Source organism: Symphodus melops, assembly GCF_947650265.1.
Source record: "Symphodus melops genome assembly, chromosome: 11".
Lineage (NCBI taxonomy): Eukaryota > Metazoa > Chordata > Actinopteri > Labriformes > Labridae > Symphodus > Symphodus melops.
Window position 1 is genome coordinate 17,382,607 of NC_136701.1, and position 23,313 is coordinate 17,405,919.

The window sequence follows — 23,313 nt, forward strand, 5'->3', positions numbered from 1 at the left end:
TATATTCTCCCTTTTATGTGAACAAGTACACATTTTTGTAGTTTTTTCTTGTTTTTGTAGGCTTTATACTCACCTTTATGCATTTTAACAATGCAATGTGCCGAGTACATCTCTTTCAAAGTATACAGGCATGTTTATTGGGTTAAATTTTATCTGTAAAAAATGTAGGGGGCCTTGAAATTTTTGTTTCCACAGGGCCCAGAATTTCTGGCAGCACCCCTGCCTGGGAGGAGGCTACGGTTTAACTAGGCCATATCTGATTAATTTTAGCTCCAGCTGATAAAACTTAACAGCGACAGATAACATGCAGGTTGTTGTTAAAGATAATTTTGACAGTTGTTTAGTTGAAATTGTAATTTTTGTCTTACATCCAAATTTTAGAAATAACTTTTTAGTTGGCGGTCCAGATTAAACCAGTCATGCTTAGTCTATCATTTGATTTAACACCTGCTCTTAGCTTGTTATAAAGACAAATAACCTGACCATTGTACTACCCTTTGCTTCAGGATGTTTTATTTTCTTTGCAGGAAAATACCTGTGTGGGTCCACTCTGACTGTAACCAACTGGAAGCCTAAAGCAATGCTGATTTGGCTTACAACGGTAAGTTTGCTATGCTTATGCCTGCAAACATAGACATCTGGGATGTCTGATTACTCCTTTTTTTGGTGTGCTCTGCAATATGTTTGCTGTTTGTTTCTATAAATCTTTGTCCATGAACTGTGCTTTGTTGTTTCTGTATGTTAACTTAAGCTAGTTGCAGACTGGTTGTTGGATATTCTTAAAAAAGAATAAGATATAGTGGCTGATTGTATTGGCTTAACATTTTTGTGTCTGCTCTATGACCGTTGTTCTTGTAAGCGCCTTTTTGTAGCTGTTCCATAATAATGATTTCACACCGTTGTTTAAGTGTTATTAAAAATATGGATTTAACCAGTTTTTCAACACATCCTTCCCATATTAACTGCTGCTTGTGTTGTCATCTTGGTTTCCTTTCAGATGATTCAAACTTGGGACGATGTCATGCAATTGTTTGAAATGCACCAATTGTGAAAATCAGAGCAGATAGCCATGCCAGTATATAAAATAACACTTTAGCTGATTCAGATAATGTTTTTTTCTGTTTTCAGTGATAGGCAAGCTGTCTGTTAAGTGTGCGCTAAGCTACTAGTAACTCCACAAGAGAAATTGAACAAGCTAAGCTACAGCAATATATCAAATGTGGTTTTATTTGTTAAATTATTTACTTTTTTATGAAACTAATTTAATTCTAGGATTTATCTAAATATGTTTAAAGAAACATTTAAAGCAATTCACTTAGGCCAGCTACTGAAAATAGACCTAAATCCACTATGATTGTGTGAGTTTGGATTTACCAAGATATATTAGGTTTAACATGCTACTAACTGAATATACTGAAATGTTTGTCTAAATGCCAAAACAACATTTTGTGTGTAAATAATACAAAGAACTCACTGCTATATGTGAACTCATGCTTTCCTGCTGGCCTGTTTGTCTATAGCAGGCATGTGGACACATCATGTCTTTTACTCAGTGACCACAGGAGACTTTTTCTTCACAATGAAAAACCAATTCTCTTTATCAGCAGTTTGGTATAGCTCTGAATTGATGCGGAGTGGCACACACATCAGCTACTGACATTCAGCGCATGCCACATTTTTTTAAAGATAGTCTGAAAACAGATTCATCATTGGCCGATACAGATGTTCAGTTGATACATCGGGGCATCCCTAAAAAAAAATCTTATCTTGCACATAACAAATTCAGATAATCACTGTATGGCATTGAAAAAAACATCAAGCAGGCAGTGTTATTAAAATGTTCCTCCTCAACTAAACATTAATAAAATACTTTAACACAGCCTTACAAATGAAAGTGACAGCCTACGGGTCTGTTCTTTATATCATCGTTCCATTTTGATTGCTCCATATTCTGTGGCTTGTACTGCTCTGGCTCCTGCTGCACCTGTTCTCAGTCTTTACCTCGGGATTGTTTACTGATGGCCATCTGCAGCTTATCTTGGCCTGGTCCCAGCCATTCATCTGTGATTTGTACGAGAATAATCTAAGTGCAGTGCAGTTTATGTGTCTGATCCTGCTGCTGCAAAACAAGGTGGACTGTTAGATTTAGATTGTTCGGTATCAGAGGACTAAATCCTTCATTTTCTGCACTGGTTTGATGTTATTCTTGTGGGAAATATCCACATTACCTCTCTGTAATGTCTGCTGTCACACCCTGTTGTGTGTGCTTTTCATTACTGTGTGATCTCTGCTGAACTTCTTGATAACAATAAGGTCAGATATCATTTTTTATTTGCATGAGTAGTCTTTGACTGTCTAGCATGTCTAGCAGTATGTAAAATCCACCACTAGGAGGCTCTCAATAGAAACAGTAACAAAGGCTTGCGGGGAATCATGGGAGTGATATCCAAGTTTAATAAACAATGACGTTTTTATCAGCACACATCAGCTTTCAGAAGCAGGCGATTCATTTGAAATTTGTAGGCGGAGTGGCATGAGTGGGCGTCCTCTCTGCTCGGACGGCAGCTAAGACTACTGCGTGAGGCTACTGCGAGACCAACCACCTGTGAGCGCTTTGGGTCGGGGAAGGGGCCGCTCTTTGAGTACAGTAACTGCAGAGCGATACATGCTTTCACATCAGAGTCTCCACAACACCAGAAGAAGTCACTAAGAGGATTTGGAAAGTCGCAAGATTTGACGCGGTCTTTGGCGTAACACTCGGTGTTTCCTCGGCAACGATTAACATTGTGAGTCTTGTCATGGCTTCTGCCAGCAAGGCACTGTCCGTTGCAACTATAAAAATACAGATATCTCTGACTCAATGACAACATATATAAAATAGGCTCAGTCATTTTTTTTAATTAAATATTGGCATGTAATGTAAACTTTGTCATACAAGTCTACCTCTATACCTTTAAAATAAGACAATGTATGCAAGTCATGCACTTCAAACCTCCCCTCCAATAACCAATGGGTGAGGTCACTGAGACTATATCCATTTTTTTGTCCATGTCAACAATCCTTATAGAGAGACTCACTCCCAAATAAGCTGAAAATAATTTATCATAAAGAGGGTTTTATGGTGTAGGAATTAAGCTAGGACAGCGTCTAAATGACAGATGGAGGACTAAAAGTGAGATGCTTGCTCGTCTAGGAATTGTTTCAAACCACCCAGCACAGCAGTGCACTCAGAAATAATAGATAGGGCCCCATTAGTGGGGGAGCTCGGGTGATGTTTCTTACTTTTTCAAGCTCTTTTTTTAAGAGGAAAAGTAGAGGAAAATAAAGTAAAAGTCTTTTCTGACTTCTCAGGGAAGGTTTGAAGAGGGAGGAGCTGAGCGAGTGAGGAAAAACATTCAAAACACTTCACAACTTTTTGGAATTCTTTTTCTCCCAGGATGATGCTTTTCTTCCTACACCTTGACCTTAAAATGTGTCGCTATGCAGGACTATACGGATGTCCTATCAATGTATAACTTGATTAGAGAACTTATGGATTCTAATGCAGTCAAGTATTTTATGTAGATGTCTAAAAATCAGATAAACAAACGTGTACAAACACAGCTGCACCAAGGTCATTGTTGATTGTTCAGGTAAACCTCTTACAAGCACACCATCTCATGATCTTTCATGATGGGGAGGTATGACTCCTGATGTTAGGGAAGAAAGAAGTGTCATACGAGTCGCAGCAGACCAGTGCCCTCCCTGCATAAACTCTGTAACAAGGATTATTGATTGATTGATTGATTGAAGTTTGCTGTAATATATCAGATCAATTATTTCCTTTTTCAACCAGAGTTTAAGCATGCAAACCATATACAATATGATGACAGTCAGAGTATAAATAGTGCTATAGTTCGTACAGGTCATTTTTAATATGATTTGTGTGTCATGTTTTCTGCAGTTTTTAAGTCACTTTATTTCAGGGGTGTCCAATCCTGGTCCTCGAGGGCCACTATCCTGCATGTTTTAGAGGTCTCCCTCTTCCAACACACTTGATTCAAATGATTATCTCATCATCAAGCTCTGCAGAAGCCTGATAACGATCCTGATCATTTGAATCAGGTGTGTTGGAAGAGGGAGACATCTAAAACATGCAGGATAGTGGCCCTCGAGGACCAGGATTGGGCACCGCGGCTTTATTTGAAAGCAGCAGCACATCGACTTGAAATATAGCGAGGTTTTGCTCCTCGCGCGGGCGGCCCGGGTTCGCGTCCGGCCTATGGCCCATTTCCCGCATGTCTCTCCCTGCTCTCTCCCTGTTTCAGACTCTATCCACTTTCCTCTCACTATCAATAAAGGCAATAAAGGCCAAAAATAAATCTTAAAAAAAAAAAAAAAAGTTGCTTCTTTATGATGAAGAGAAACCAAAACTTGTCGGTTTATCTTTGTCAGTAGTATCATAAGTCACCAACGCATTATAAAGACAGCCATAATGAAGTTAAAAGTTAAAAGCTGTTTTTTAGTTATTGGTGATATTTTGCTGTGTACCTGCTTCATTCCAGTCAGCCAGTAGGTGGCAAGTACAGCACAAGCCAAGAGAAAAAGTTAACTCCAAGAAGTGCTGGAAGAGTCCAGAGGGAACCTGAGGGAGAGGTTAGGGGTTGAACACGCTACAGTAAGAGTAATTATGGCTGCAGGAAGTCCCTGCTCTTATACAGTGTCTGGAGGAAGTCAATACCCGGGAATGCATGAGCATGTCTACCACACTGGAGTTTTAACACAGGAAGATTTTTCCAACGTTTTTTAAGACAGGGTTGTTTTAAGCCATGCTTACAGTCATTTCTGGATGTCAAATCAAAATTTTGAATAAAGAACAGACAAGTAAGCAACATGAAAAGCCAAGAAAACAGCAAAGGTATAATTTAGAAAAGAATATTTAAAATCAGAAAAGGCTAAGAGGGAGAAACATGATTTATGCTAATTGATTTAATGCTAAAAAGAAATAAGTGACAAACATACGAGGATGCTATCTACTTACCATGAGTGTACAGAGAATGGCTCAGTGAAGGGAAGTGAAGAGCAGGAAGCAATTGTGGTACTACATTGAGGTTTGTAATGCCAGACAGTATTCCTTTTTGACTTGCAAATAACACGTTAAAAGATGTGGATTCGCTGAATCAAGATGGTTGGATGTGATTCATTTCGGCGTTGCTCAAAGACATGATGGAGTGGGAGCTTCTTCCTCTGAGCTGACGGATGCTACAATGTATACATCCCTGCTGGGATTCTTAGCGTAAAAAAAAAAATTGACAGCCAAGTACAGTGCAGAGTGGCTTCAAAGAGTGGCTGGAGGACCTGGCTCGGGAACTTGTTATCCTAGTGACAGCAAGAATTGCTCCTCAACCAACAGTAACTGAGGGAGCCACATCGGAGCATGACTGACAAACTCTCTAAAGAGAAACACTGCAGGGCGATCGTCTTTGTACAGGGAGTGTAAAGAGTCTGTGCGGATCTTACTCCGGCAAGATCGTCCCTAGATTTCTTCTACAGCATTGATAAAATACACTTTGTCTTCAACCTATGATGTACAAAGGTATTACCCTACTACTGTCAATTTGTTCAGCTAAAAGGAAGCATATTTTTGTCTACATTTACTTGTTAGCAATCGTTTTCAATAAAACCCAAAGTAAGTATTTCATACATCTATCTTACGTAAAAGGCTGAGAAATGAAGGTTGAGTCAATGGTGTGTTGGATGTGTTATTAAAAACTTTAGGTTTTTGCAGGTTATTTTAAAACTGTGCCTGAGGCGGTAATCTTTTTGGAGAGTGCACCCTCGCTGACATTTACGAAACACATTTCCATTCACACGTTCACACCTGAAAATTGTCCGGCTTTTGTGATTTTGCCTGTGGACACTTTAGTCCATAAGATTGCCTATTATGAGATGAGACATCTTTTAGGTGGGGACAGAAATAGAAACGTCCAATTTTGAAAGTGTATGTTTTTGGGTTTTTTTTGTTCAAGATATGACGGAGGTCTGTGGTACATGTGGTAAGTACTAGAGCTGGGAGTCTGGTTGTCTCACAATTCCACATGATTTTGATTCTAAAATATTTGCATACAAAATTCAAGGTTTGAAATAGTCTGTAGCGGTAATATTCTTGAATTTTCTCTTTGAAGAAATTGTTCCAAAAGTTATAGATTCAGATATCAATTCAGAATAGATGTTAGATTCGAAAATGATTCTGGATTGATGGATCCATTGATGGATGGATAGTTAAACACGCTTGTAATGCTAATGCTAGCGTTTAACCATTTAGTGTTCTAATCAGGCAGATCAATATGAGAAACCAGTCAAGATTTGGAACCTTCTCCTCAAGGCACTGGACTGCTTCCATGAATTAGACTTGTATTGTGTTGACTGCTTACAGTATTGTTTCGATGCAATGACAAGCTGGATATTTTAGAAACATTTGTTCCTGTAAGTATGCCCTTTTATAGAACTGATTTAATCATACTTGACAAATGTACAAATATGTTGACGTGTTCTCTTTCACCATTGTTTTGAATGACAATAAGGACAACTCTTGCTGCTTTCTGAGTCCCATCACTGTTATATCCCCGTGTGTCATACTATCCTGCTCCCAGAGTAGAACCAGCATGTTGACAATTATGCCTGTGTTTGAAAACTGTCACTTTCATTCAGATGTGTTTGAATTACTTTTGACATCTCTTTCAGGACTGTTTGGTCGAGGGAGGGTTCATTAAAGATGCAGTTAGAAACACAAATATTGTTTGTGTGGGAGCACAGTGCAGCCAGAGAGGCTTCACTTTATTTAAAACATTAATCCAGACTGATGAAACATTTAATAAAGCTGCAGCAAGACTCTCGAACTGATGAAAACACATCGACACACTTGATTTAAAATGCATGCACAGCAGACGATGAAGACATAAACTGCGTGTTCAGAAGCCACTTCTAAGATTTCCTTATGTTAGCCTCTGCTGCTGAAACATTAAAAATACCTGTACTGGGTTCCCTTTTTAGTTCAAATGCACATGAACCTTTGATACCCGTTGACAAGTATGTGTAGACATAACTCAACAAAGCCTCCCAGCATGGTGGAGTGTATTCTGAGAAAGAATAAGTATGAATTAATTGGATGAATTTTGACTTGAAGCAGACCAATCAAATCCAGATCAAGCAGAGTGCAGGCCTCTGGTTTCACCGCTGCACGTCCTCTTTGGCTCCATTGCGGTTCCATACTTTGACCTTCTTCCTAATTAGAATCAGATATATGCCTGATGATGATGATGAGCGTAATGAAGCCTGATGGAGTTACGGCAGCGACGAGGCGGCGGGTGTTAAATGGCGCTTGCAGGAAGGTAGCTACTGTAAGGCACGTGAGCTGGCGCGTGATAGATGCGACGCGCTCGGCTGGCGATAGGAACCAAAATCCAATCACATTGTGGGGATATTTTGCTCGCGATCCTCCTGAGAAAAGGACGCAGTGAAGAACAATATGCGTGTGTGAAACATTTGCATTTCACTGAAGGTGTCTCATTTCTCCGTTTTCCGCTTGTTTCACAAAATCTGTCACTGTTTTCTTTTATTTCTCGCGCCGTGCTTCATGTCTTCTTCTTTTTTTTTTAAAATATAAATCTTCCTAGCTCTCTTCAGTTTTTTCTTTTGCTGAGTCTTAACTCTTCAGGGATTCACACAGAGAAATCAATTTTGCTTGGCCTCTTTGCCTTTGGAAGGGAACACAGGCATATATAAATATTCACATGCGGCTATTTCAGATCCTCAGCTTAGGGACTGAACTAGTGGATGAGCTGTTCTTCTGTTTGATCACGAAGCCTGTATACATGGGTCTCTATGGAGGACTTCTCCCTCTCTCCCCGTCCATACCCCTTTTCCTCAGCTCTTTCCTCGCTGCCTTGTGTTCTTCTTTAACACCTGTCCTCACGTACTTTGGAGCATCCTCAACACGATTTTTACATCTTCACTTTGTTTTCGCTTCCGATGGCCTTTTTAATCTCCTCCTCTCACTCCTCTCCTGTCAAGTCATCCCTGGATCTCATTCTTCTTTGCCTTTTATCCTTTCCTCACCTCCTGTTTTTCGAAACGTGTATCATTAACTGATCACTTGAATACATCTGTCACCCTTTTAACATCTTTTTCCCCTTCATCACTTCTTTTCTTCATTCCTCGACTTCTTTCACGAGACTCGGGCTTTATTTATGATTCTCTCTGTGTTTCTTTCATTCTGCGCTCTCCTCAGTCGTCCTCTCCTCACTTCTTTCTTCTATCCATCCGCTCACTTAGCTGTCAATGTTCAACAGCACTGCTCTTTCTCGATTGTTTTTTTTTGTTTTTTTTAACGTAAACATTATCTACGTTTTCAGTCTCTCAATCATGAAATGTGCATTTCCGATGGCCTCTTCTGGAAACTGCATCACAGTTAACATTTTACCACAGCTCGTGTGTCTGGTGTACACTGCTCTTCATCACATCTTGTGTCTCTTCATAGGTTGATACATGAGAACTGAATACAAAGGATTTGCATAGAACACATGCTGTGATTGGCTGGCCATATTATTATTGCCCCTCCCTGTCCCCTGGCTGCTGGTCTGTTTTGGTACTGATAACTGCTTCATGGACCTCTGTGGTAGATATCTTAAACCCCTGCCTTTAAATCCTGACTACTCTTTCTCTCTCTCTTTCTTTCTCACTGTCTCTCTCTTTCTCCCAATTGTCAGCTTAGTTTTACAAACAGAGCAGCGATACAGTCTCTCAGAGGCACACCTCTTCCCCTGCCTTGGCCAGATGTCAGGCTGCATCTGCCTGACGGTGGCTTGACAATGGGCATCCTTTGTAAACCGGCGGACTGGCTCCACACATCTAACACGCAAACACAAATCGAGCATTTCAGCGCCGCCACAGTGTTCACATGCGTTACCGTGAACGCTGTGCAAACGAACAAAGTAGACCTGGCATAGGCCAGTGCTCTATTTGACCTTACCTTGACCTGACACGAGACACCTCCCTCTCTCCCTCACCGCTAACGCAGCTCGACAGGTGTGTGTGCGTGTGTGAGTGTGCGTGTGTGTGTGTGTGCGTGCTTACAGTCATTCTGATGTATATTTCATACCAGTCTGCTGAGTGCACAAGTTAAACTAGGACATGAAGGAGTCCAGAATATACGCTGGTTTCATTTGGATGTTTCTCTCCCAGTAATAGATGAATTTGCTTCCTTATTCCATTACCATTTTTATTTTATTTTTTATTTTACTTTTCATCATTACTTTAATCACGAGGCCTCGGGGCTCCTTTTTTTGAGCTCTGTCTCTTAGCCATTCACACACATAACATACACAAAACGCACAGATGTGCATATGCGCTCACAAGAGGGAAGCAAACAGACAGACCACCTCATCCGTTTGAGGACACTTTCTGTTTAATGTTATTTATAAACAGCTTTTGAGTCTGGCATTGTTCGATAACCACATACAAAACATTTGGGTTGCACAAACGAAGAGAGGAGCGGAAAGAATAAGGAGATAAGAGTGGAGGAAAGGACGGCGAAGATTGAGACGAAGGAGAAGAAGAATAGGTAAGACGGACTGAAAGAGCAGGGCTGGGTGAAAGAGGGAGGAAAAAGACGGGATGAATGTGAGGATAGAAAAGAATAGAGGAGGTGCAGGACGGGGCCAGCGCAGTGTACGGCTTATCTTGAATGAGTCAGCAAAACCAAAAAAAAAAGGCAGAACTGAAAAAGTATTAAATAATGATAATGATCACATTAAATAAAAAATTAAGTTCCATCCCTAAGCTCCCTGTTTATTTTCTGAAGGGAACTACAGAGACACAATGAAACGTTTCTTTTTTTTTTTCCTATCTTTTTTTTAATATATATATTTATATACACTCAACAAAAATATAAACGCAACACTTTTGTTTTTGCTCCCATTTGTCATGAGATGGACTCAAAGATCTAAAATTCATTCCAGATACACAATATTACCATTTCTCTCAAACATTGTTCATAAATCTGTCTAAATGTGTGATAGTGAGCACTTTTGCTTTGCTGAGACAATCCATCCCACCTCACAGGTGTGCCACATCAAGATGCTCATCAGACACCATGATTAGTGCATAGGTGTACCTTAGACTGTCCACAATAAAAGGCCACCCTGAAATGTGCAGTTTTTGCTTTATTGAGGGTCTGGGGACTCAGAACCAGTCAGTATCTGGTGTGACCACCATTTGCCTCATGCAGTGCAACACATCTTCTTCGCATAGAGTTTATCAGATTGTCAATTGTGGCCTGTGGAATGTTGGTCCACTCCTCTTCAATGGCTGTGCGAAGTTGCTGGATATTAGTGGGAACTGGTACGCGCTGTCGTATACGCCGGTCAAGCACATCCCAAACATGCTCAATGGGTGACATGTCCGGTGAGTATGCTGGCCATGCAAGAACTGGGACATTTTCAGCTTCCAAGAATTGTGTACAGATCCTTGCAACATGGGGCCGTGCATTATCTTGCTGAAACATGAGGTGATGTTCATGGATGTATGGCACAACAATGGGCCTCAGGATCTCATCACGGTATCTCTGTGCATTCAAAATGCCATCAATAAAATGCACCTGTGTTCTTCGTCCATAACAGATGCCTGCCCATACCATAACCCCACCACCACCATGGGCCACTCGATCCACAACATTGACATCAGCAAAGCGCTCACCCACACGACGCCACACACGCTGTCTGCCATCTGCCCTGAACAATGTAAACCGAGATTCATCCGTGAAGAGAACACCTCTCCAACGTGCCAGACGCCATCGAATGTGAGCATTTGCCCACTCAAGTCTGTTACGGCGACGATCTGGAGTCAGGTTAAGACCCCGATGAGGACGACGAGCATGCAGTTGAGCTTCCCTGAGACGGTTTCTGACAGTTTGTGCAGAAATTCTTTGGTTATGCAAACCAATTGTTTCAGCAGCTGTCTGAGTAGCTGGTCTCAGACGATCTTGGAGGTGAACCTGCTGGATGTGGAGGTCCTGGGCTGGTGTGGTTACACGTGGTCTGCGGTTGTGAGGCCGGTTGGATGTACTGCCATATTCTCTGAAACGCCTTTGGAGACGGCTTATGGTGGAGAAATGAACATTCAATGCCCGAGCAACAGATCTGGTTGACATTCCTGCTGTCAGCATGCCAATTGCACGCTCCCTCAATGCTTGCGCCATCTGTGGCATTTTGCTGTGAGACAAAACTGCACATTTCAGAGTGGCCTTTTATTGTGGGCAGTATAAGGTACACCTGTGCACTAATCATGGTGTCTGATGAGCATCTTGATGTGGCACACCTGTGAGGTGGGATGGATTGTCTCAGCAAAGCAAAAGTGCTCACTATCACACATTTAGACAGATTTGTGAACAATGTTTGAGAGAAATGGTAATATTGTGTATCTGGAATGAATTTTAGATCTTTGAGTCCATCTCATGACAAATGGGAGCAAAAACAAAAGTGTTGCGTTTATATTTTTGTTGAGTATATATAAAAAATCATCCTCACGGGACTAAACAGACACAATTTACATCACCTCTGGATTCACAGCAGCACAAACAAGTTCACCAGTAGGGGTCTCTAATCCTACATTTCATGAGAACGACGCCAGTGACCGGCTTCTGTTCATCCCCGACATTTAGATAGACAGGAAAAGATGTGGCTCAGCAGGAAACACAAACATGCAGGGTACAAAAGTGGTCCCTGCTCTTTGATTCCTCTCCAAACTGCACATTTGTAGGGTTGACAGCAAACCAGATGAATAATTGTTGTGCTTTCTGTCAGGCGTTTATCTTTTTAGCTTAGTCATCCTTTTGCACACAAGAGCAGCCCCGAAATAGAACTTGTATAATTGTAATGCTTTACGACTTGGAGAGACTTTTAGCATCACTAGTTAAGGTATCAGGATGGCTTTGTAAAACTTTACTGGTTTCCACCTGGACAGGATTTGCAATCGAGCGAGAGTGACTTACTAGAATAGTCCGGGTCAAAGATCAGAACATTCACAACATGTTGTTTGCTCTGCTCTGGGGTTTGAAAGCCCTGTACTTAAGAGGGGTCAATATGGTTGCAGTGAGAGAGGAGCACTGTGAAGGTGATTGGGCTGTGTTAGGGGGCGTGTGCTTGAACCACTCCAGTTCATATTAGGGTTCTGTTACCCCGCAGTCTTTTCCGTCCTTTGTATTTCCTGACGAAGAATCCCATGACTGAAAAAAAAAAAAAAAAAAAAAAATGATTTTCTCAGACGTAGCAGCATTAAAATCCAACCCTCCCATTAGGGCTTAGAGGTGGTTCGGTCCATCTGTTTGGAGCACACTAAATCCACCAAAAAGAACAAAAATAAGAACTCCAGTAGCAGGTTGTCATTTCCTTCCCCTTTTCCTATCTGTGATGATCGTCACAGATTGTGAACTGCTTTCGTTATCCAGTTCAGCAACTGATTAGACAATTGCAGGAGATGTATTGCAAAGTTGTTGTGGTGCAATGTTGTTTTCCTCCCTTATTAGGACCTTTATTTGTCTTCTCCAGCACAGCATTCAAAGCCCTCCTGTGACTTTTTGGATCGACTCTTCTGTACTTGAAGGATCTATGTTTTACCTTTTAGCCACCACAGCATAGCAAAGAAAATTGCGTAGAGTTTTTTTTTGTCAGAAGTTCTTTAAAGCAAAGGCTAAGGCCTCAGCTTTTCCTCTGCCTCCTTCCGTTGAACTTTCTCAGGCTTGTTCGGGGTTTTTGTTTTGTAGCCTGCGAGGATGACGAGTGAATGAAACCATCCGGCTTTTTTTTTGTTTTGTTTTGTTGTTGTCCTTTTTGGCTCACTGGCTCTTGTTAGGCACTCTTGCTATCTAGTGTCGTTCTACCCGCATGGCTTTAGTGTTTATTGTAAGTGGACACACACTCGTACAAAAACAGAAATCTTGTTCGCACTCACTCTTTTTAACTGACCAGTCGGCTCTTAGGATGATAGGTCAGTTCTGAATGGCTTTTCAGGGCAATGATAATGAAAGCATTATGTTACGTATGTATAAAGATGTGTCACATCTCCGGTGGTGTTTTTCACAGTCTGTCAGAGTGCTGCCATCAAGTGAGTCCACCTTACTGTGCGACATGTCAAAATAAACCCACTTTGAAGATACATCGTGTTAGAGTTTTTACCGCTGAAGCAATGACTCATGTTACTGCCACTTGTGTCTGCAGTATTTCGAATCTTAAGGTGCTGTTGAGTGATTAGTGTGACAGTTAAGAATGACTGTGCCTCTGTCTCAGCGTGAGTGACAGATGGATGTGTGAAGAGGGCTAAACATGGAGCCATGAACTGTTGGCTTTTGTATTGTGTATTCTTCTTGCTATTATTTCAAAAAAAAAAAAAACATTGGCTCCTTATTTTATGTGGCTGTACAGTTTTTAAGTAAATCAATTTCATGAGGCTATCAGTGCCATGGAGACAGATGTAAAGTTTTTTTTTTTTCCTGTTGTTTCCCTTGGTGACATCATCAAAGAAATGGGCTTTGCTAAATTGATTTCCCTGACTGCCGTACTTTTAATGTGACTCGTAAAGACTCCTGCCACAATACCACAGGGATACTTCGACAGTAGATATTTAATAATGTTCTTTGTACAGAGTCATGCACACACGCGGTTCTGCATGTGCCTCATTTATAGAGCTGGGGGCAGAGCGGTTCAGCAGAGGGAATCCATTGGCTGCGTCACCTGCAAAAAAACGTGTCCACTCCCCGTCTCAGCGTAGGATCACCGAGATGAGCGATAGCAGCAGAGTTGATGTTAAACAGGAAATAGAATCTGCAAAGATGGACTCTGCTCTGTTATTTGCTCTCTGGACCCCACTCGGTGGGCGAACAGAAGTTCTGGGGATGCACTTATTCTTCCTCCTCGCAGATCCAGAAACGCCATATTTACCTCCCTCTGGTGAATAGTCCTTCTCACCTTCCACCTGGTGCACCTGCACCTCATTGAGCCCGCCCTTTGCCTTACGCCCCCTGCGAGTACAGTTTCTGCGGCCTCCCTTTGGTGGCCGTGGCAGTGGCGAGGGCGAGGGCAGGCTGTACTGGTCCCCGTGGGGCAAATATGGCCGTTGATGGTGGTTGTGATGATTTCTGTGACGATTCAGATGGTTCAAAGACTCTCCGTGCTCCATCTCCCTTCCTGGTCCACCATGACCCTCAACTGACAAGCAACTGGGCAGATCCTCTTTCTTCAGCGCTTTCAGGTCCTTCCCTAGCAGCTCTGGTGGTGACACACACACAAGCGAGGACGTGGAACCTCTGAACCTTCTCAGCCAATCCCAAAGAGACAGGGCCTTACAGTCACACTCCCACGGGTTGTCGTTAAGTCGTAGATATTCCAGGGCTGTCAGTAGAGTCAAGCTGGCACCAGATAGCTCAGTCAAGGAGTTATTAAACAAGTACAGTGTGGTGAGGCGTCTCAGGTCATGGAAAGCCTGGCGGTCCACCCACTGGATCTTATTCTGGTGGAGTAGAAGGCGGTCTAAGACCCCCAGACCACGAAAAGTGTTCTGGCGTAGACTCCATAGTCGATTTCCATGTAGGAAGAGATGACTGAGGTTAAGCAGGTCAATGAACAGGTCGTCCTCCAGGAACTCCAACTGGTTGTCCTGTAAGAGTGAATAGGAAGATGACAAAGTTAAGGCTAAGGCTCGCAGCATTTGCAGCAACTATCTTCAGTGCAGCCTCAGTGTAAGTATAGTCACAGTAAACTCCCATACCAGTCTACATGAGTCTAATCCTTTAGATTTCACACTCAAGATTGAATACTTTTTGGGTCATTGTAATATGGAAACTTCCAGAATCCCTTAGAGTCTGAGAAAGTGCAAGAATGTGTCCTGCTCAAATTCAGTTATAAGATCAGAGCGCCAGGGATCGTCTCTCCCGCCAGCTGCTGAATGTTATCAGCCAAAGATTCAATCACAGTGGGTCTGAAATAATGTAATGTCGCCACATTTTGGTTCAAAAGTGGCTCAGCCAAACTCAGTGACAGACATCACTGAATCACAGAGCGTTGGGGAAGCCGACTGTATGGAGTCATGCTGTCCTGCCTCACACTGCCCAATGTCACACTTCCCTTTTTTTCCCACACCCTTCTCCACTTTCATCAAAGTTGGTATTTTTTTTCAGTTGGTTACTTCAGTCATACCGTTGTTACATTTTGCATTGCTGGACAAGAACATAAATTCCTCTGGCTGTGGTAATTCATTTAGGACACAGTATCATTTGACCCTGTATAAACCAGCTCTCTCAGAACGCTCCATTTGGCGTGTGTGTCTCTTTAAATGCACTGAGTCCTCCTCAGTAGACATCAATCCTCTGGAGCAAGACTAAAAAATGGCAGACGTGCAAACCTTTCGCTCTAGGCTGGGGGTGGAGATACCAGTGGAGGGGAGAGGATTTTTTATTTTATCTTTTTTTTTTAATCAGAATTCAAGTTGTGATGTCACAAACTGAGAAAATTTGAAAGGGAGCATTTTTCTCAGTGTTGTGAACCACAAACTAAAGGACAGGATGGATTTATTTCAAATGTCGTGGGGCGATAGACTCTCAAGTTACCCAAATAAACATTCAAAACACTGTAGAAGTGGATTTTTCATAATATGTCCCCTTTAAGTTCTTTGTTTCTGATATCAACAGTGCCATTGACAAGACAGACAAATGGTCACCATAGAATATGCAAAACAACAAAACTTTTGTTTTTGTTGTCCGTACATTTGACATGCTGTTGCACGGCAAGGTTATAGATGATGCTCTCAGACATTCAAGCGGCAACCTTCACCTCACTCCCTGTCGATATCAAATTGATTCTCCCATCAATAATATGAACACGAGATGTTTTTATATAAAATCGAAGTGGCTTTCCCAATAACCCTGATACGTAATTAATTATGAAATTCGAATCCTTCACCCTGGATTTTAGCTCCTGTCCTGTTTGCCTATCAGCGGTTAACCACAGGAGCTATTCTGAAAACTGCTCTGTCGTATTTCCCCTGCACTTATGATAACAGAGAGCGTATAATCAGCGTCCAATTCATAGGCAGCAAGTGCTGAGCCCGGCTGATGGACAGATTACACTGTAATGCGATTGTGGCTGCGGCTGCAATATACAGTAGAGATTAAAGGTGGCTGTTATCCATGTACCTGTAGGTAGAGATACTGGAGATTATGGAGCCCCGCAAAGATCCCTGGAGGCAGGCTGATCAGACCACAGTGGTACAGATGCAGGGCGTGAAGCCGACCCAGACCGATGAAGGTGTCCGAAGCGATGGCTTTCAGGTGTTTGTTGTCCCCGAGGTCGAGCTCCTCCAGGCGGTCGAAGCCGTGGAAGGTGGACGGCTGTATGTAAGAGATGTTGTTGGAGTAAAGCCACAACATGGTGGTGGTGGGTGAGAAGTGGCCGCGGAGAAGCCGCTGGATCTTGTTGTTCTGCAGGAAGACGCGCTCGCTCTGGGCGGGGATGCCCTCGGGCACGGCGTGGAAGTTGTGGGCCTGGCAGGAGACGGTGCTAGGCGAAGTGTAGCAGATGCAGTGGCGAGGGCACGGCAGAGAGAGATCCAGGCCGCAGAGCACCAAGAGTAACTCCACCCCGCCATAACCTTTGAGGACAGGAAAGACGAGGAGAGGAGGATGAAAGGGGAGCGGAGATGGAGGGGATGAGAGTTTGAGAGAAAACACAAGCAACGTTAATTGAATTCATACAGCAGGGCTCCTGTTATCAGACGCATCTTAAATGAAAACTCATTGCTCTCAGTTTACAAGGAAAACAATAGGCATGGTTCAGTGCAGACAAATTACAATGCTGATACAAATCTCTTTGTAACACCCGCACCCAGACAAACATTCATGTATTGTTTCGTGTGCCAATTCTCCTGACAGACTTTTCAATCATTCCCAAACTGTTTACCCTTAACCTTGAATTCCCTTGACAGATATCTTCATTTTCAACTGTTTCAAAACCCCTAAATCCAAACTCAGCACCATTTGTTCTTGTTTTGATTATCCTTCATACCCTTTTGCCACTCCACACAGATGCTTAAAAAAAAAAAAAAAGAAGCCTACTCAGGTCACACTTTCTGGGGCAGAGTGTGTGTGGTCTTGTCTTTTGTCGTGGGATTGTCACAGAGGTACCCACAGCTTTTTCTTCTTCCCTTCTTCCTCTAACCAATCTTGGTGATGCGGCGCACACACTCACACATGCAGCATCCTGTCACGCACCGCACAATGTTATATTCTTTGGTTATCCTCTAAAGGCGACAGAAAATCGATGCTACTCCTGCTTACAAGCAAACACGCACCGCACCTGTAATACATTCCCACAATAGGAGGAAACCACAGAAGAGAGAGGGAGAGAGAGAGAGAGAGAGAGAGAGAGAGAGAGAGAGAGAGATGAGGTGAGTTGGAGTGTCGAGCTGGAGACGCCTGTGTTATCCCTCTGAAGTGGATATTACTTTTTGTTTCACTTCCTTTTTTTTTCATTTTCTGACCCCCACCTGCTGTTTCATGTGTTGTGGGGCCGGACAGAAAAAAAATGAGTTAGGGGAAAACGGGGCTGAAGGTGGGGACATGCTGATCCAAGAGGGAGATACAACCCGATATGAACATCAAGCGCTGACATGTGTCCAGCCTTCTGTGTCTGTGTCTGTGTGTGTCTGTGTGTGTGTGTGTGTGTGTGTGTGTGTGTGTGTGTGTGTGTGTGTGTGTGTGTGTGTGTGTGTGTGTGTGTCTGTGTGTGTGTGTGTGTGTGTGTGTGTGTGTCTGTGTGTGTGTGTGTGTCTGTGTGTGTGTGTGTGTGTGTGTGTGTGTGTGTGTGTGTGTGTCAGTGACACGGGCAGATGTGAGAGACAGATGTCCGGATCGCCATGACACTGCTGCTCTGTTAAGAACAGCATGTTCTGAAACCTCAGCAGAGGACACAGCAGTATTACTCAGAGAGGAACACATGTGTCTCTATAACTGGAGCCACTTGTGTAACCTCGTATAGGCACAGGTAGACACTGTGTGTGTGTGTGTGTGTGTGTGTGTGTGTGTGGGGGGGGGGGGGTGTATGTGTGTGCGTTTCTCTGGATATGTTACATGTAATTTGAAACATTGTGACAGCAGTGTCTGTTGTGGTTGACAAGTATGACCTTTTCATGAAAAATAAATAAATAAAAAATAAATAAAAGGAAAACAACAGCTAACAGCAGTTGTCACGGCAGCCGTTCTGCAGTATGTTTACACAACCGATGAACGCTGCACTATCATCTGTAATCAGAGTTTCTAGACACACGCTTTTAGATTATTTAAGACAAACATATTTTAATGTAAATATATAAACCTCATTTTAACAGAAGTGTTTTATTTAATTATATTTAGCCACACTGGGATGACAGTCTTTAGGTCAGTTGTTTTAGTTTGGACAAATTAAATCGTAACTAACACTTTTATGAAGACTTTATTTATGTCCCCAGAGTTGAACCATGCCTATGTTTGTGTTTCCTCTGACTTTTCTACTACATCATCACATGCCTTTTACTTGGTTGGAGCAAAACACTGATACATCTCCAGGATGGATCACAGTGCTTTTTCACTAATTGAGTATTAGTTTTGTTTTGGAAATGAGGGAAATGTTCAGTGTCCTTTTGAGACAAAAAAAAAAAAGATTTGGAATGGAATTAAAATGGACGGATATTGACAAACCACCATCAAGTCAACACTTCGGTTTGTCTTGAAACGCAAGTTAAACTACGAGACTAAACTGTTCTTCAGTTCTAACAAGAACATGTTTAGAATGCAAACATTTAAACCTCAAAAGAAGAACAACATATGCATTGTCATCATAATGAAGTATCTTTTTACAGTTATATTTAGCAATACTAACAATATAAAGAATACAATGAACCCTATTCTGGATCCCCCACTGCCATGTCTTCCTGTGTCATAATGCACGTTATCATTAAAAGTGAACCATAGCATCAGATGGCAAAACGTGCCTTTGTTTCTACAAGTACTGAGCAAGAGGAGAGAGACAGTTTTGACCGTGTCTTTGTTTTGTGTTTATAGACCGACTGTTGGCTCTGAGACGGCTTGAATAATGAATATCAAACACAGTCAATACGTGTAAATTACCAAAGCTTTGGAAGAACAGTTCTTGACAGCATCACATACATTAACCTTCTTCCTCTCTCGTTGCCCTTTTTCTATCCCAGCCCTCTTCACACAAAAGCGCTGTAACTCTTATCTGTTTCACGTACCGCATCAGGGTTTTTTTTAATTTTTATTTCCCCCTCACATGCTGCCTATAGGCTAAATATGTTGAATGTGATTGTTACGAGCCGTAACATACTGTGTGCATACAGTCCCTTCAGGGTTGTAAAGCCATTTTTTTTTTTTTATCTCTCTGTGCTTTCCTTGTCTGCTGTATCTGTCCATCTGTACTGTCCTTTGCTTCATGCTTCTCTGCCTTGCTTTTCTGCACAGCGTTTACACTTCCTTTACTCCACAGCTTTATCTCAGTACACTGCTCTGCCCTGCCTGCTGGCTCTCTTCATTAGATATAAGGCTGCTATGAGTCACTTTGTGTTGTTATAGTGTGTAGAAATGTGTGAATTTGTGTAGCTTCTTCAGCTGAATAACACCTGTTGCTCTTAATTTGATTACATATAATCTGTTTTGAGGGCTCTGGCTTTAAGCATATGAAGTATTCTGGTTTTCTGTTTGTATTACACAGAAAAGCCTATTGACCAATCCGGAATCAGCTGGCTTTGCTCCATGCAGTGCAGACCCTGAGGAAACAAAAGCAGTCAGAACACAACCTGCGATAATGACATTAAAGCTCCCTTTGACACTTATCTGTAAATGTGTTGACCTCATTTTTGAGGTGTTAATCTAAGCTTGATGCTGTCCTCCCAAAGCAGATGTGTTGCAACAACATTTGGATTTCCAGACATCCTTAAATGCATCAGAAGAGTTCGTTATTGTTATCAATTTTCTCTTTTTAGGACAGACCGGGCAGAGCTTTTGTCTCAGCTTCATTTCAAGTAACGCTGCCAAAGCTAGCCAACATCGAGCCTCTTTGTGACCTTTCTTTCACTTTACTGTTAAACTGAGAGTCACAAAAAACGAAACGAGCGGGCACAGCTCTGGGGGATGTAACGAACAACAACAACAACAAAAAAAAACACAAGCGTTTTTGCAGACAGTTTTATGTTGCTAACATGTCTGGAGGGATGAATTTTCCCTGAAGACACAGTTGCTTCTCAAGATGCTTGTCGGGCTGTAAACACTCACGGCTCACAGACAAGGAAGTGTTGGCTTGAAGTGCTTTATGGCTAAGTGCTAGCCTCACCAGCATGCCTGAAACATGTTGGCCATTGTTCCGAGAAGCATTTATCATCCTCAGAAGACAGATCTCGTCGTCTGAGATCACACGACATACGGTGACATTCAGCTCGTGTTCATGCTCGGTCTTCACACTGCAGCTACGAAGGGGACTTTAAAATGGAATAAATTTGTTATGCTTACATTTCTCTGACATCATAAATGATGTTTGAGAATCTTAAGCCAATACAAGTACTGATGTCACCAATGAGCTGTTCCCAAAGGTCCCATTTGCTTTTTTTTTTTTTTTTTTTAAAAAGATTCAAACTGTGTGCTTGACACATTCTTGTGAGAGTGCCTACAGCGTTAGTTTGCATTTCCAATTGCTTTTGCTTCCTTGTTGGCTTCTGTTTACCCCTGCAGTCTTTTTGTGTGTGTGTGTGTGTGTTCATCATCTCCTTCTTATATCTGACTATCTCATTCCAATAATATTCTCTGTCTTCCTGCTATTAGACATGCGAGACGGTGTACATAGAAGAATGAGCGTCTGTCGTCTGTAGTTGTGTGACTACACCTGGAGTATGTTCAGAGCGTCTTTGCGAAACCGTGTGCAGATTTGTGAGTCTCCGCTTGCGGTACGCGTTGTGGGTGTAGAGTTTGCAGATTGAAGGACGGATGTGATATGTGATCTCATATCTGCTCTCTGTAATCTGCCTCTGACACCGAGGGCTGCATTCAGTCTCAGTTATTTATCATTTGCCTTGTAAAACATGGAATTCTCCTCGTCGTGTCCTTGTATCCTAATTCTAGATTTCTTCTGCTTTTGATATAGGAAGGCGGCAGATAAGAAAAAAAATCTTTCAATAGTGGAATCATTTCAATGAAGCCTAAGCTGTTCTCAGGGGAAATCTCAAATCCCACTCCAGGAACAAAATCCTTCATACCTTGTTTCCCCAAAAGCATTTTTCCAAACATTTTCCCTCCCTGTCAGCACATTCTTGGATAGACTACAGCAGATATTAGACTGTCTTTAGCTCCACAGCATGAGCATGGCCTGATACACATAAATAGTCGTCTAATTGCAAAACAGCAATTACATGAGGCATCAATCTGGCATTAAGCCAAGCCTTCAACCTGTAGCTCGTGCCAGTGAGGAACATCAAGGTACATCAAAATCTGTTTCACCAGTCATTCTTCTCAACACATTTCCCCATCAACTGCTGTTCAATGGAAAAATGAACGAGGCTGAGGCCCGTTAAAGTCATGTGTGCCTGCTGTGCATCCTTAGTGAAAGGGTGTAATGTTATATTAAGCTCATTTTATATGATCGACGGCATGTTGCCAACGACGTGCCCTGCTTTTTCACTCAGTCGTTTCACCATTTTGATCCCTGTACTCTGGGAAAAGTGAAACATTGAGACATTCTCTCCTGCTCATAGCATGCGTGAAATACCTGAACGTGTTTGTTACACAATTACAGTCAACTTCAAATTCACAATGTACAAACTCAATCACATGTCCTGAATAGACATCTTTCATTTCAGCTCTCAGGTGCCCTGACTGTGAACTTTACATCCTGATGTTTTAATCCACAGACCTTTGTTGTATCTGTTTCTCTCTTCTCATTTGTCCTCTTTCACAATGTCTGTCATAAAAGTAAAAAAAAACAAACCCAAAACTTTAAAATAATCTGCTGCCACGATATAACAGCCTCCACTCCTCTGCAAAAGCCTTTCATAAGATGTTTGAACCTGCAGCAGGGATTTGCATTAGTTGAGATCAGACACTGATGTCCAGTGATAAACCGGGCTCACAGTCGGCGTTCCAGGTAATCCCACAGGTGTTGGATCAGGTGAGGGTCAGTGCTTTGTGCAGACCTGCCTTTATTGAAGGACCTCTGCCTGTGCCTGGATGGTCAGGTTGAGGCAGGAAAAACACCAAGCACACTCTTGTCTTATAGACAAAAGGAAAGGATTCTTCTTTCCCCATGGATGTATGTACAGTATGTGAACGGAGACACCTGATCACAATCATCACAGTGTGCGGTCCACAAACTTTTGACCATATTAGTCAAAAAGAGTTTTCGCCGCTCTAATTCCAGCTCGATTGGATCATTATCACACGGTGGATGGCGTCTTTTTGTCCTCTGGGTTAGTCGACTCACATTGCCATCACTTTCTGCCAGTAATTGTCCATTTCAGCAAGTGATGCCTTTTATAATCAAAAATCTCTCCCCCTCTCTATTTCTCATTTTCTCTGTTGCGCTCTCCGCGTCTCTGCGTCCATTTCCCGCTGGTTGTTTGTCTAAATTCTCATCTTAGCTTCCCTTGTTGGATATTTGCTGAAAGCTTCATCAAGCACAGCCAGGGTTCAATTACAAGAGCTGTCTCCCTCTTTTGTCTCTCTCTCTCTCTCTCTGTCTGTGTCTCTCATTTCTGCACACCAGTCATAATGTGCACGCACGCACAGAAATTCACAGCATACTGCTTGTCAGACAATCATAACAACTGCCTCACAAGTACAAGCTGGCATCTGGAGCAGACACCTGCCACTCATTCGGGCAAACACAAGTAGAGAGTAGTAGAAGGAGAGGAGCGAGAGGGAGGGGCGAGGAGAGGGGGTAGCCAAGAGAGGAGGAATGGGCAATATTGTACTCAAAGGGAATGAGGAGCTCTTAAAACATGAAAGCAAAGGCAGGGGAAGAGAGGCACAGTGTGGCGGTGTGGGAGGGAAGAGAGCAGAGCAAGTAAGACTGGAGCTAAAAAAAGGATGATGGGGATGACAGGGATCTACCGCTGAGCGTAGAGCATTATACGGGGGAAGATGTGTAAATGTCTGTCTGCTCTGCACACCTCACGACTGTGACTTAAGTGATTCTGTGACCTTGGGGGGGGGAGTCAGGTAAATACTTGCTAATTGATTGCACATAACAC

At 42.4% G+C, this 23,313-nt stretch overlaps 1 protein-coding gene and 1 long non-coding RNA gene across 2 annotated transcripts in view; one reads left to right on the forward strand and one right to left on the reverse strand.

The window, feature by feature from the left end:
• Window positions 1-525: 525 nt before the first annotated feature.
• The window catches only part of LOC306832099, a 90,282-nt gene continuing 67,494 nt past the window's right edge, over window positions 526-23,313 (forward strand). Inside the window, exon 1 of the long non-coding RNA XR_013780181.1 lies at window positions 526-601. This is a non-coding gene — a long non-coding RNA (uncharacterized lncRNA). The remainder of the gene's footprint in view (window positions 602-23,313) is intronic.
• The window catches only part of rtn4rl1a (reticulon 4 receptor-like 1a), an 85,617-nt gene continuing 74,874 nt past the window's right edge, over window positions 12,571-23,313 (reverse strand). Inside the window, exons 2-3 of the mRNA XM_079356512.1 lie at window positions 16,223-16,677; window positions 12,571-14,688 (exon numbers count right to left, since the gene is read on the reverse strand). Coding sequence (XP_079212638.1) covers window positions 13,795-14,688; window positions 16,223-16,677 — 1,349 coding nt within the window. The 3' untranslated portion in view covers window positions 12,571-13,794. The remainder of the gene's footprint in view (window positions 14,689-16,222; window positions 16,678-23,313) is intronic.